The 15,604-nt window shown below is 45.0% G+C and overlaps 1 protein-coding gene across 2 annotated transcripts in view; it reads right to left on the bottom strand.

Moving 5' to 3' along the window:
• Positions 1–2,293, bottom strand: part of Spast (spastin) — a 43,945-nt gene extending 41,652 nt beyond the window's left edge. Inside the window, exon 1 of one of the 2 annotated variants that reach the window (XM_016008966.2) lies at positions 1,743–2,293. In XM_016008966.2, the coding sequence (XP_015864452.2) occupies positions 1,743–2,184 (442 nt within the window). In that variant the 5' untranslated portion in view covers positions 2,185–2,293. The remainder of the gene's footprint in view (positions 1–1,742) is intronic. The other variant, XM_006990706.3, reaches the window with a different exon arrangement.
• Positions 2,294–15,604: the final 13,311 nt, after the last annotated feature.

Raw genomic sequence — 15,604 nt, 5'->3', positions numbered from 1 at the left:
GTTTCCCAAGTGCAGAGAGATTGCCCAGCTTTATTTCTTTTTAAAGGAGAATGAATGTAACTAGCTTGTTTTAATTTCTGTTTGTTGGCTTTGTTTCTGAAGCAGGGAGAAGCAAATGCACGCTCTGAAGCATACTGGGCACAAGCCTTGTTCAAACTGAACCACAGCCGGGCGGTGGTGGCGCACGCCTTTAATCCCAGCACTTGGGAGGCAGAACCAGGTGGATCTCTGTGAGTTCGAGGCCAGCCTGGGCTACAGAGCTAGTCCCAGGAAAGGCGCAAAGCTACGCAGAGAAACCCTGTCTCGAAAAACAAACAAAAAAAAAAAACCTGAACTACATCCTCAAGCCCCTAAATAATCCACTCTCACATCGTCCCACTAGTCTAAAAACCAGGGAACACTAAAATACTGCAATACAACATCACCCCCAGGAGGAAGAGGGCCATCCTTCAACATCCCCAAGAGTTAGGGGGATCTTCCCCAAGAGTTAGTAAGAACAGAACAACCCACCAAAAAGACTCGCTCTCACAAACACTAAATATTCTTAACTGTGTCTACTACTGTCTTGAGCTGAATCTCCACTGTCTTTGGACTCCCAATCATGGGTATCTGCCTCTTTCACTGTATCCCCCTTTTCAATCTTAGGCCCCGCAAAGGAAACTCTTCACCAAGACTGACACCCTAGAACTGTCTCTGGTGTTGAGTGTGGAAACCACCCTGCAAAACAACTACAGATTGTTCCTTTCCCACAGTGGACAACGTTGATGAGCGGACCTAACCGAGCCAAGGTGGGAATCGGGGCTGAACACTGCAGGTGACGATAAAAAAGGGGGAGACACAAGACTTTCTAACCCCACTTAACATTTTCCAAAGAAGTTTAGAGTTAGTTACTGGCCTAGATTTGCTGCCTCCTGCTTCCTTCATCTTGTAACTAGTCATTTCATTGGTAAAACACCTGATAGTAACTCTCACATGGGAGTTACCGTGAGGACCAAGGGACACATGCACAGCACAATGCCTCGCACACAGAAAAGACTAAAAAAGATGTTGCTTGAAGGAAAACTAAAGTATGCAGTATCCCTGCCTTCATCGAGAAGCAGGAGGTCTTTGTTTTAGGTCTCACAGTACAATGATAATGCCTGCCCACCCAACTCATTCATTTAACATTTCAATTTAGAAACTTAAGAGACTGCCTTAGGCCGGGCGGTGGTTTAATCCCAGCACTCTGAGAGGCAGAGACAGGTGGATCTCTCTGTGAGTTCGAGGACAGCCTGGTCTACAGAGCTAGTTCCAGAACAGCTAAGGTTATGACACAGAGAAACCCTGTCTCGAAAAACCAACCAACCAACCAAAAACAAACAAAACAAAACAAAAAAACTGAAAAAAACAGAACAGCTTTTGGAAGCCCAGCTCAGAGAAATGCCACACTGTTTACAGTGTCAGAAAGAACCCCGTGTGGTCACTCTAGGCCAACTGTCACTGTCCCCAGCAAGTCTGCGTGTCTCACGGGGGACTTGGATAAATTAATGCACAAGTGTGGGGGGTGCTGAAACAAAGTGGAGAGAGAGCTAGGGCGCCCCGAATGGGGAGAGGTTCCACTCACTAGGCGTCGCAGGGCAGGGTCTGGCCTGTGGGGACTGGGACTCCTGGGGGCTCCAGATCAAGTCCGGGGGGTGCAGGAAAGGGACGCAGGTGGCGCCCGCCCTCCCAGGGCCGCCTCCCTCCAGTACCTCCCCGGGTACCTTTCTCTTCCTCGTCGATGCGCAGGGCAATGGAGATGTACTCGAAGGCCTGTTTGTGGAAGACGCAGACGCTCTCGGCCTCGCCCCCGGGCCCGGGCGCTGGGGGTGCGGGCGAGGCGGGCGCCGGCGCGGTCCCGGAGCTCCTCTTGGCGGCCATGAGGGCGCGGGAGAAGCGCTGGCAGAGCCACCCGAAGAGGAGCCCCAGGTGACAGGCCAGCAGGCGCAGCAGGGCGAAGCCGACGACCAGCGGGGACGTCAAGAAGGAATAGAAGAGGCTCGGCTTACGGGGCGAGCCGGGCGCCGCAGGGGCCGGGCCGGCGGAAGGGGCGGGGACCGCGGCGGCGGCGGCGGCAGCGGCGGCGGGGGGCAGAGGCCTGGCGGGTGCCGGGCTCGCGCCGCCGCCGGAGCCTTTCTTCTTCCGTCGTCCGGCCGGAGAACTCATTCACAGCTCCCACTGCCGCCGCCGCCATAACCCGCCTCCCGCAGACCGACGGCGACCGAGCGGCAGCGGCGACGGCGGCGGCCCCTGCAGCGGCGGCGGAGTGGGGGGGGGGGGAGGGTTGGAGGGGGTGGGAGGACCACGGAGCCGCTCGCGCGCCCGCGGAGCCCCGGGGAGCCCGGCACCTGCACGCGCCGCTCGCCGGCCCCGCCCCCTTCCTCCTCGGCTTGCCCAGGAGCACAACCCCTTCGCCACCTCCTCCTCCTCCGGCGGCCCGCGGCTCCTACCCCCCTCCTTTTTGCCTCTCTGTCCTCTGGCCCCCGCCGGCACCCTCTCCTGCGGCGGCCGCGCACGCGCACGTCCCCGGGGTCTGGCTCCGGGGAGGGAGGGGGGGGGACGCGCGCGCGCGCACGCCGCCGTCTTTGTTGACCCGGGAGCTTGTGCGCATGTGTGGCATCCCCCCCCCCACCACCACCACACACACACACACACACACACATACCCGGCCCTTTCTCCGGGAACTCCGGTTCCGTAGGTTGCGGTTCGACTCGCGCGGGTCCCCCCCGGGGGTGGGGTGGGGTAGGGGGTGGGTTCGTCGCTCAGCAGATTTCCACCCCCTACCCCCCACCCCCGGTTTCTGAGGTCAGTTTACGAACCGGGGTTGCGACGTGAGTGGCTTGACTCTAGTCCTCGGGTCTCCTCTCTCGCGGTGCCGTTGTTTGCCTTTGTTTTGAGACGAGGGTCCATCTAGTCCCTCCTGGCCTCCGACTCGTTCTGTGGCTGAGCAAGGCCTCCCTAGCAGGCGAGCATCATGACTTCCAGCTATTTTCTTATATATCTTTATTTTCTGCTACTTGAGTTGAAGTCTTTTGCTAAAGGATGGCTGGTCTGAGTTTCATATCAGAGGCAGTATGCGGGACAAATTTCAGGACATCCTAAATGAAAAACGTTACTACCACGAAGGCCACGAATCCTATGTTTAACTAATCTATTACATGTCTAGATGTGTAATCTCGGGATTAATTATGTGGATGAGGTCATTCTTGGGTTTTGCACAGTTACCATCCTATAATTTACTAAGGAATACATACTACCTGCGCGTGCACGTGTGTGAGTGTGTATGTCTCCATTATCCCTTTATTCCTTTGGTAGACTGCCTACCTACCATCTGAGCTATATTTCCCGTATTATAAGCAGAGATCCCAGATCACACAAGAGGAAACAAACAGACCAATCAGACTCCTGGGAACTGGCATCTGAAATAGAAGGTAGTTGAAATCGAAAGCTCTAAAAGCTGGTCGATCCCATTGAGATCCCCAGATCTTTCCGGGTCCTACACTGGTCACTAGACTATATAGCTATCAATAAACTTCAGTCTTTTCTCTCTCCCTCCTCCCATTCCCCCGTCTCCCATTCTCTCTCTGTCTTTAAAAACAAACAAATAAAAACAGACCTCCCCCCTTTATTTCAGTTATCCACAATTGTTTCTTTTTGCCTAACCCAGTGGATACTAATACAAAGTCCCTATTGTTTACGGTGAGCCGCCTACAGATCCCCTGTGAGAGCATCCAAGAATCCCCACATTCTGCTGAGAGTTTATTCCGACCAATATAAATATCATAGGTTGCTGCAAAAATGACCCCCACTGTTGCCCACCTGCTGCCTTCCCTTGAGCCTCTGTCCTGATTCTATTTTCTCATTCTGAAATGCCTTCTCTTTCAAATTTGTTCTTTTTGATCTCCTTTCCCCAATAAACCCCACTTCTCTTTTGAACCACATAGTAGTGGTTGTGTGAAGTCATATATATGTATATATACATATATATTTTTGTATATATACACACATGTCGATTAAATAAAAATAAGATGTATATAACCTATATGTACAATTTGTACATAGTAAATTGCTTTTTCTCTAACTGTAGAGGAAGCTACTATCCCTAATGGTGTATTAATCTCTCTTGTACTTGTCCTGTCTTTAAGTAAAATGGTTTGTTTGTTTGTTTGCTTGGCGTTTTTATGGCAGAGTCTCTCTATGTAGCCCTGGCTGGCCTCCAACTCACAGAAATCTTCCTGCCTCTGTCTCCAAACTGCTGGGATTAAAAGCACATACCCCCATGCCTGGCAAACTTAAGCATTTCTAAACAATAACGTGTAGTTTTGCCTGATCTGCCTTGTCTTTATATAAATGTTGTTATATTCTTTTTTTTTTTTTTTTTTTTTGGTTTTTCCAGACAGGGTTTCTCTGTGTAGCTTTGCGCCTTTTCCTGGAACTCACTTGGTAGTCCAGGCTGGCCTCGAACTCACAGAGATCCGCCTGCCTCTGCCTCCCGAGTGCTGGGATTAAAGGCGTGTGCCACCACCTCCCGGCTCAAATGTTGTTATATTCCTAATCTGGCTTTCCTCTACGCTTTTTTTTAAATGTGCATTGGCGTTTTTTGCAATGGTTGTTGGCTCCCCTGGAACTGGAGTTACGGACAGTTGTGAGCTGCCATGTGGGTGCTGGGGATCAAACCCGGGTCCTCTGGAAGAACAGCCACTGCTCTTAACTGCTGAGCCATCTCTCCAGCCCTTCGTCTGCAGGCTTTAAGTGGTTGGATTTTCTCCTGCTGACTTCTCTAGCTGTTTCTGGTGGTAACAGTTGTACATTTGCTCTCATTGCTATGTAGTGTTGCATTATACTAATTTACCACAGGGTTTTTGTTTGTTGTTTGTTTGCTTTACCATGCAACTGATGTCCCAATAATAAGAAAGTCTTCTACCATTGAGCAATATTCCCAGCCCCAATATGGCTCAATAGTGGTTCAAAGTCATCTTTGTCTGTACAGCAAATTCCATGCCACTTTGAACTACAGGAGGGGGCACTGACAGGGCACAGGGGTAAAAATGTTTGCCCCACAAGTTTGATAACCCAAGTTTGATCCCCAGAACTCAAAAGAGGAGAAAACTGACTCCCCAAATCTGTCCTCTGACCTCCACATGCGCTCCCCAGCCCCTAGCATACATACATATACACAGGAAACAACAAAAACTGACATGCTCCATCACTTTGAGGGATCTTTACCTGGTGACTCAGCTTCCAGGTCTGTTACATACTAATTAGTGGAGTAGACAGTGCCTGACATAAAGTTGGTGTTTGCTGAATGAAGTATGGTCCTCCCACTTCTCCTGGATGCTTAGACTCCCGGATGCTTAACTAAAATTTGAGGTATCTCAAGTTCTTTGTCTTTCTCCTTGGATGTTATTCTAGGTAATTTTCTTTTACTTGGAATGGCCTCTCCTTCTACCTCACTACCAAAGTCTTTCAAGGTTTGCTGACATTACCTTGTTGACAAATCTTTACCAATGGGTGGTGGTGGCACATATCTTCAATCCCAGCACTTGGGATGCAGAGGTAGGTGGATTTCTGTGAGTTAAGGCCAGCCTGATCCAGTGAGTGAGTTCCAGGACAGCCAGGGCTACACAGAGAAACGCTGTCTCAAAAAACAAAAACAAAAAACAAAAAAAAAGCCCAAAAAACAAAAAGCCCTTTGCTGTGGGATGGTCTATATGTCAAATTGCTCTGATTGGTCAATAAATAAAACACTGGTTGGCCAGTGGCCAGGCAGGAAGTAGGTGGGACAAGGAGAGAGGAGAATTCTGGGAAGCAGAAGGCGGAGGCAGAGAGACACTGCAGCCGCCACCATGACCAGCAGCATATGAAGACGCCGGTAAGCCACCAGCCATGTGGCAAGGTATAGATTTATGGAAATGGTTAATTTAAGATAAAAGAAGAGTTAGCAAGAAGCCTACCAGGGCCATACAGTTTGTAAGCAATATAAGTCTCTGTGTTTACTTGGTTGGGCCTGAGCGGCTGTGGGACTGGCGGGTGACAAAGATTTGTCCTGACTGTGGGTAAGGCAGGAAAACTCTAGCTACAGCCCTTCCTTATCACTTCAAGCTAAAATGTTTCTGTGTTTAAATTCTTAGACAATGTAGTAAGTTATACACTATGGTTGTTATTCTATGTTGTCCTGTGATAGCTACTTATACAGTTGATTACCTCCTGATATACATTGTTAACTTACTGAAGACTGGCCATACTTTATACATCGTATATCACTTGCATATGCTACTTATTTAATAAATCTGAATAATTGGAAAAACAACCATTCATGATGGCTGCATTAGATTTGCTGGGGTAGGAGAAGGGCTGTAGGGGAAAATGGCCCACTCAAAAATGTACTGAATTCAAATGGTAGTCATTTATTTACTCACCATTCTGTGAGTCAGCAGTTTGGGATGTGTTGAGTTACGTGGTTCTTCTAATGATCTTACTTTGGGTAGATTATGTACACGCAGTTTGACTAAACGGTTTGGATGGCCTAGCCAACCTCAGTCAAATGTCCAGAGGTGCCGGGCAGTGGTGGCACACGCCTTTAATCCCAGCACTCAGGAGGCAGAGCCAGGCGAATCTCTGTGAGTTCGAGGCCAGCTTGGTCTACAGAGTGAGACCCAGGAAAGGCACCAAGACTACACAGAGAAACCCTGTCTTGAAAAACAAAAAACAAAAAAAAAGTCCAGCGTGTGGCTCTAACTACTGGATGTAACATGTCTCTAGCAAGGTAATTTTGATTCATGGGCCAGCAAAATGGCTCAGTGAGTGTGGGTGCTTGCCACAAAGCCTGATGACCCCAGCTTAATCACTGGGACCCATACAGTAGAAGGAGAGAACTGATATCTGCAAGTATCTTGTGACCTTTATATGCCCACGTGGCACACATACCTACAACACACACACACACACACACACACACACACACACACACACACAAATAAATAAATGGGGGGGGGGGAAGGATCATTTAAATACCTTTCCATGATATCTGGCTTCCAAGAGAGTATGAATACTAAACTCCAAGTTTGCACATTGTCATTTCTGCTATATTCTATTGTCAAAGCAAGTCGATGGGAAACTCACATTGTGAAAGGAAACTATATAGGGCAGGATTACTGTGGCAACTTTTGGAAGAAATTCAGCATAAAGATTCTGGGCAGAATTTCCTTTGAACTTTGATTCAAATAAGAACTCAAAAGTATGTTGTTACCAAAGAAACATTTCCTAGGTATTTTTCTGAATCATAATAGCCTGTATCTGGGGGCTTGGTCTGATGGTGCAAGCCTTTAATCCCCACACTAGGAAGGCAGAGGCAGGCGGATCTCTCTGAATTTGGGGCCAGCCTTATCTCTATAGGAGTTCTACAACAGACAAGGCTTCCTAGTGAGACCCTGTCTCACAAACAAGGGTGTTGGAGGTGGGGAGGCTGGAGAGATGGCTCAGAGGTTAAGAGCAGTGGCTGCTGCTCTTGCCAAAGGCCTATATTTGGTTCCTAGCACCCATATTTCCCAGCTCACAACTGCCCTTAACTGTAGTTCCAGAGGATCTCATGCTTTCTTTTGGCCTCTGTGGGCACCTACATGCTTGTGGTGCACATCACACACACACACACACACACACACACACACACACACACACACACGCACACACACGCGCACACACACACACAAAATAAATAAATAAAAATACATTGTTTTTAGGACTTTGAGTTTCTTAGGGCCTGCTGCTTGCCCAACACCACACATTAATTTGATATCATATATTAATTATACATCTGCTTCAATGATTTAAGGTAAAAATCTCAGTTCCTGGGTTGGTGTGATAGGTCTGTGGTTAAGAGCACTGGCTGCTCTTGCCGAGGACCTGGGTCCAGTTCCCAGCACCCACATGGTGGCTCACAATCATCTGTAACTCCAGTGGGAGAGGTTATGACCCCCACCCCCATTCTGACCTACATAGGCATCTGTCACACATGTGCTACACAGACATACATTCAGGCAAACACCTATAAACATAAAAACAATAAATCTAAAAAAAAAAATTGAAGTTTCTATATTAACAATTTTCTTCAATTTATATTTTACATTTTTTAATTGTTAGATATATATTATTATTATTATTATTATTATTCCTGGCTGTTCTGGAACTCGCTATGTAGACCAGGCCGGCCTTGAACTCACAGAGATCCACCTGCCTTTGTTTCCTAAGTGTTGGGATTTGCCCAGCGTGAGCTTTCATTTTTGTCCTGCTTGTTAAGTCCCTGCTACTCTGTCTTGTGTGTTTGTATTTTGTTTTTGGTGTGTGTATGTTTGTGCACCATGTGTGTGCAAGGCCCTCGTAGGCCAGAAGAGGGCATCAGATCCCCTGGAACTGGAGTGAGTGACAGACCATTGGGAGTCACCAAGTATGTGCTAGGAACTGAATTCAGATCCACTGCAGGGACAGCCAGTGCTTTTAACCACTGAGCCATTTTCCACTTCCTGTATTTAGTTTTGTTTTTGTTTATTGAGAGTTTTTGTTTGTTGTTTCAGCAAGGCTTCACTGCACATCGTGTAGTCCATCCTAACCTCCAGCTCATGGCAGTCCTCCTGACTCGCCCTTCTGAGTGATGGTATTATTGATGTAAGCCACTGTCTTAGTTAGGGTTCTATTGCTGTGTAGAGACAACATAACCATGGCAACTCTTTTTTTTTTTTCAAGACAGGGTTTCTCTTTGGTGGCTGTCCTGGATCTCGCTCTGTAGACCAGGCTGGCCTCCAACTTACAGAGATCCACCTGGCTCTGCATCCCGAGTGCTGGGATTAAAGGTGTGCGCCACCACTGCCAGGCACCATGGCAACTCTTATAAAGGAAAACATTAAATCAAGGCAGCTTACAGTTTCAGAAGTTCAGCCCATCATCATGGTGGGACATGGCAGCCTGTAGGCAGATGGGGTGCTGGAGAAGGAGCTGAGAGTTCTGCACCTTGATCCGCAGGCAACAGGAGGTAAATTGTGTCACTAGGTGTATCTTTAGCATAGGAGACCTCAAAGTCCACCCCCACAGTGACACACTTCCTCCACAAGGCCACAAGTACTCTAAACAAAGCCATACCTCCTAATAGTGCCCCTTCCTATAGGGGACAATTTCTTTCAAACTACCACAGCCGCCATTCCTCATGTGCCTTGATTATTATTTATGTGGCAAAAATATGGTTTTGGAGACTGGACATGATGCTCAGTTGGTAGAATGCTTGCTTAGCATGCATGAAACCTTGCTAACAGCCCCCAGCATTATATAAAACAGGTGCGGTGCCATATGCCTAAATTTCAGAAACAGGGAGATGGAGACAGAAGGATCAGAAGTTCAAGGTCATTCTTGGTTATATCGAAAGAGCGATGCCAACCTGGACTATGTGAGACCCTGTCTCAAAGATTAAAAAAAAAAAAAAGTAAAAATGGGCTAGATAATCAACAAGACTGGGATTGCTCTTAAATTCTACCATTTATTAATTGTATGCAATAAGATATGGAGTGAGCTCTTAATCAGTTAAAGCCTCTGTAAAATGATTATTATAATAACTAAAGAAGCAAAGAATTGGCTGGGCGATGGTGGCGCACGCCTTTAATCCCAGCACTCGGGAGGCAGAGCCAGATCTCTGTGAGTTCGAGGCCAGCCTGGGCTACCAAGTGAGTTCCAGGAAAGGTGCAAAGCTACACAGAGAAACCCTGTCTTGAAGGAAAAAAGAAAAAGAAAAAAAGAAAGAAGCAAAGAATCCATTTAAAAGCTCCAGCATGTTTTTTGTGATATAAGAAGGCTGAATACATTTCCCCCCTTATCTACAGTGACTGCCCAGATTTTTAGCTCTGTAGGAATCTTACTTTCTAATAATCTTAATTTGCAGCTTCTGCCCTTGGAATTATACTCACTTTGTGAATTAATATATTCCTAAATTTTTTCTTTCGAAAAACAGTGCTACAATATTCCTCTTCTCATCTTGTTAATACTCTGACTTTTTGAAGTCTGAGCTCATTTCTGGATATCTGGAGTTTAGGGAATTAGAGTTTCCTTTGCCCTCACACTTTTAATCTGCCTGGACTGACAGCCTTAAGCCTTCTTCGCTAGTTTGACAGCCTCCCAGTTTTTAGGTTATAAGAGCTTTCAGGACACTTAATCTCAAATTGAATCTGGAACAGTTTCCTCAGGACAAAAAAAGGAGAAGCTGAGAACTGAGGTAACTAAGCCTGGACACCCAGTTATCACTTTAACCCATTACTCTGTTCACCAAAGTGCCTACCAGCAAATGGTTTTTTGTTTGTGTATTGGGTTTGGGGTTGTGGTTTGCTTTCTCCTGGCTGTATGTACCTACTGAGGTAGTCCTCAGGCCTTTTAGCTTTAGGTTACTTGAAGTAGAGACTGGATGGTAGCTGTTAAGGATATCTTTTTCTTTTTTTTTTTTTTTTTTTTTTTTTTTTGGTTTTTCGAGACAGGGTTTCTCTGTGTAGCTTTGCGCCTTTCCTGGAGCTCACTTGGTAGTCCAGGCTGGCCTCGAACTCACAGAGATCCACCTGGCTCTGCCTCCCGAGTGATGGGATTAAAGGCGTGCGCCACCACCGCCCGGCAAGGATATCTTTTTCAACTAAAATATAAATATAAATATAATAACTCTAGTAACTTAGAGTTATAGGGCGAGAAAATTGGTTTTTGGAAAAGGAAGCTGAGAGCTGGGAGGTGGTGGCAAGTGCCTTTGATCCCAGCACTCAGGAGGCTGAGGCAGGAAGATCTCTGAGCTCAAGACTAGCCTGGTCTACAGAACAAATTCCAGAACAGCCAGGGATACACAGAGAAACCCTGTCTCGAAAAACAACAACATAAAAGAAAAAAAAAAAGAATAAGAAGAGGAGGTGGAGGAGGAGGCTGGTTCTGCAGTTAAGATCACTAGCTGCTCTTGCAGAGGACCTAGATTCGATTCCTAGCACCCACATGATGGCTCACATCTGTCTATAATTCCAGCTCCAGGGGATTCAACACTTTATGACCTCTACAGGTACTAGACATGCACAGGGTGCACATACATACATGCAAGCAAACACTCATACAGATAAAAATAAGTATTTTTTAAAAAAGAAAGAAAAAGGCAGAGAAAAACCAGGCTTGGACACAGATGAAGGAAGAAAGGAAAGATGCCACACAATTTAGGAATCATGGCCCTATCAATCTGTTGTTGAACAAACATGTAATCATTCCCCTAAATGGTATCTATAATGTGGTACAAATTCACAAATCTGCTTAACAGACAGATGTTAAGCATCGGCAATGTATTAGGTAATGAGGAAGGTACTGAGATTATAGCAGGGAATGGGTTAAAAATGTATAATCTTTCATATTCTGAAAAAAAAATGTATAATCTAATACAGTGGCTGAAATCACAAATAACTGGAGGGGCACCAAGTGCCTTTACCTACTACGCCATCCTGCTGGTCAATAATTGCAAGATTTTATGTGGAGCCTATTTCCTGTGAGATACTGGTTAAAAAAAATAGAAATGTGTCAATCCTACTAGGTTTTGGAGTACAGGCCTCTGATCCCAACTACTTGGGTAGCTTAAACAGGAGGATTGGTTGGAAGTTTAAGATTGCCTGGTTTACAGAGTAACATCAAGGTAAACTTAGACAATATATGGAGAGTCTAACTCAAAATGAAGAAAAAAAAAAGTAAAGAGAGAACCGGGGAGAGGGTAGTTGGACAAATGGCTGAGTCATGAAGAGCTTTGTCTGCTCTTTCAGAGGACCCAGGTTCAACTCCCAGCAGCCACATGGTGGTTCAAAACCATCTGTAACTCTGGTCCAGGATATCTGACACTCTCTTCTGACCTCCGTGGGCACCAGGCATGCATGTGGGACGCAGACATACAAGTAGGCAAAGAGTCATAAACAAAGAGAGAAAGACAGACAGACAGAGACAGAAAGACACACACAGAGCGAGACATGAGCTCATGAATTGGAAATATAAATCAGTGATAAAGTGCCCTAGGTTCAATTTCCAGCAACACACACACACAAACAACCAGAAACCAATCAGTCATTAACCAAAAATAAAACTGTGAGTCACCCATGTTTCTCTACACCTGATCTGTCATTTCAGTGAGAGTAAGTGAGCTCATGGTTTTGAATAGTATGCATCAGTATAAACTGTAACCTGACCTGCTCGACTAGATTTTTGAATTTAGCATGCCATGAGAACACAGCAGCCAGCTAGTACAGAATTTTAAGCTATATTACAGAAGGGCCTGGTCAATCGGATAAGTCTAGTGGTGTTGTGTACTTGCCTAGCATACTCAAGTTCACTCCCCAGCACTGCAAAACACACAGAAGAAAACCCTGGGTACCCAAGCTTATTCTTACATCTCTATTTTTATGGCACAACGAGCTTATGTACTCCACATGCAAAGTAAGGATTGGGGAAAGCGGTCAGTGGGTTCCAAGTTACAGTTAGGAGTTAGGTCCTGGTGCTATTTAATAATGCATATTTCAAAAAAGCTGGAATAAAGGATTTTGAATACTCTCACTACAAAGTAGCTGTAAGTGCTTGAAGAAGAACTATTCTGCCTGATGGTGGTGGTGCAGGCCTTTAATCCCAGAACTTGGGAGGCACAGGGTCGCAAATCTGTATGAGTTCAAAGCCAACCTTATCTACATAGTCAGTTCTAGACCAGTCAGAGCCACACAGAGAGATACCCAGTCTCAAAATAAACAATACATAAGTAAATAAGGAAACAAAGTAAAACACACCACATGGTACCTGTATTTGCTACTTTCCATATTGGGGGGAGAAACTTCTTGACAAAAGCAAGTCAAGGAAGGAAGTCCCATGGTACAGTCTGTTATGATGAGGAAGCCATGGTAGAGAAGCTGAGGATGGTCGCTGGGCATATACCGTGGTGCTCAGCGCTGTCTCCTTCTAATTCAGGGCAGGTCTTCCTACCTTAATTAACCTAATCCTGAAACTTTCTCATGGATATGCCCAGAGGCTTGTTTCCATGTAGACTGCAAATTTGAACAAGTTGACAATAGAGATTTAAGCATCATAGTACCCATAAATATGTGTAATTTTCAGTGCCACTTTATATATATATTATACATATTAAATATATATAAAATCCCTATACATAAAAACCCCAGTGAGAATAGTAAAAAGAAGTATAAGATTCTGTAATAGAAACTATAAAATAGAGCTCAGAGGAATTGAAGTCAAATAAATTTAAAATATTTTCAAAGAAATGTAATAAAAATATATTTAGAGCAGATAGTCATATGAAAAGAATTTGGTCTATACTTTATACTATGTCAGAATTAATTGCAGAAGGGTCATAGCCACAACGATGAAAGAATAATAAAGCTTTAATATAAGTTTAAAAAAATACTCCCTTAAAATTAGGTGATGTAATTCAATTTATATTTTATTGCTGACATACTGATGACAACCATCTGTACCTCCAATTTCAGGGGATCTGTCATCTGTCGCCCTCTTCTGCCCATTGAGGGCACTGCACACACATGGTGCTCATATACATAAAATAGTTAAGTCTTACAAAAGGGAAAAATAGTTTCTACATAACAGAATAGCTCTAGTCATCTTTAAACTTTAATAAATTACATTTATTCATTTGTGTGGGTGCCCATGTGGAGATCAGAAGACAACTTGTGGGAGTTGGTTCTCTCCTTTCACTGTGTAGATCTTGGGGATCCAACTCAGGTCGTCAGGCTTGATAACGAAACAGTCTTACCTCCTGCCCCATCTTGCAGGCCTTAGCCATCTTAAAACTGATATTTCAAAGTTATTTTTTGTACCTTTTACTAACCCATGACCTACTTACAAACATTTGTTTTCCAGAAAGAAACTGTAAAGCATGAAAAAAACATATTTAAAATGAAAAATGTTTTGAGGCCAGCCTGGTCTATGGAGTTCCAAGATAGCCAGTCTCAAATATAATAAATAAATAAAGAGAAATGATAAAGTTTTTTTTTTTGCATTGATTCCGTCTTTATTATAACTACCACAAAAAAACCCAAAACTATATTACCCCCCACACACACACACACAAACTTGGGACAGGGTCTTGTGCAGTTCAGGCTGTCCTTGAACTTGAACTGTAGCTGAAGATCACCTTCAGTTTCACCCTCTAGCCTCTGTCTCTCTCTGTTTGCCGAGTTCTAAGATCACAGGTCTGAGCCATCGCCCAGGGGTTTTTCACTTGTGTCCTCGAGAAGGCCCTTTGCCAGGTAGCTGTGTCCTTGAGTTGAAACTTCCCTTTCCACCAAGCTTATGGAATTTAGTAGGCTCTGGAAAGTGAGAAAGTTACAAGATTCACAGTTTCCCCCAAGGTTTATATAAGCAATAGACACTTTTTGGGGAAAGGAGACCCCCAAGTTGTGCAGCATTCTGACCACTTTTCTTCCAGAAAATTGCTTAAAAGTAGCAGTAGCCCCCTAACCCTCTCCCAAGAGTAGAACATTATTGTACAAATGAAGTTCTTAGGCAAAGATAATACAAGACTAATTTCACTTACGTCTGTATAATCTCATTTCAAAGCAGTTTATGTTATCTCATTTGATCATTCTTAGGAACTCAGAATTGTCATGTGTGTGTCAGAGAGGCTGAGGGAAGAGCACCAAGAACTTGATGTCATCCTTGGCTACTTAGTGACTAGGTGACTCATGTCTTTAATCCCAGCACTTGGGAGGCAGAGGCATGCCAATCTCTGAGTTTGAGGCCAGCCTGGTCTACAGAGCAAGTTCCAGGACAGCCAAGGCTACAGAGAAACTCTGTCTTGAAAATAACAAAATAAATAATGAAATAAATATAAACAAAACCACAACTCTTCGCCGGGCGGTGGTGGCGCACGCCTTTAATCCCAGCACTCGGGAGGCAGAGCCAGGTGGATCTCTGTGAGTTCGAGGCCAGCCTGGGCTACCAAGTGAGCTCCAGGAAAGGCGCAAAGCTACACAGAGAAACCCTGTCTCGAAAAACCAAAAAAAAAAAAAAAAAAACCACAACTCTTCAAGCCAAGAATTCTACATGGCCAATAAATGAAGGAACCAGGCTTAATACCTGCCTAATTCCAGATCAATGTTTCATATTTACTTAATTCCACTACACATACTGTATCACCCCTAAATACAGATTGCCAGTACAACAGGTTATTAACATTCTAATCTCTTAAAAAGATTTTATTTTTAATTGTGCGTATGCTGTCTGTCTCTATGTGGGAAGATGCACGTGAGTGTAGGTGCCAGAAGAGGGCGTCAGATCCCCTGGAACTGGAGTTACAGGTGGTTGTGAGTCATGCAGTGTGGGTGCTGGGAACTGAACTCAGGTCCGCTGCGAGGGAAGTATGATTTCTTAACCAATCAGCCAGCCCTCTGGCGCCGGTCACTCTGATCTTCCTCAAGTCTGTAAAGAAAGTTAAACATATGTCTTAGGGATTCTTATTACTATGAAGAGACACCATGACCACAGCAACTCTTATAAATAAAAACATTTACTTAATTGAGGGTGGCTCTCTCAC

The sequence above is a fragment of the Peromyscus maniculatus genome, chromosome 22 (assembly GCF_049852395.1).
Source record: "Peromyscus maniculatus bairdii isolate BWxNUB_F1_BW_parent chromosome 22, HU_Pman_BW_mat_3.1, whole genome shotgun sequence".
NCBI classification, from domain to species: domain Eukaryota; kingdom Metazoa; phylum Chordata; class Mammalia; order Rodentia; family Cricetidae; genus Peromyscus; species Peromyscus maniculatus.
This window is presented reverse-complemented; position numbering and strand designations above follow the sequence as displayed.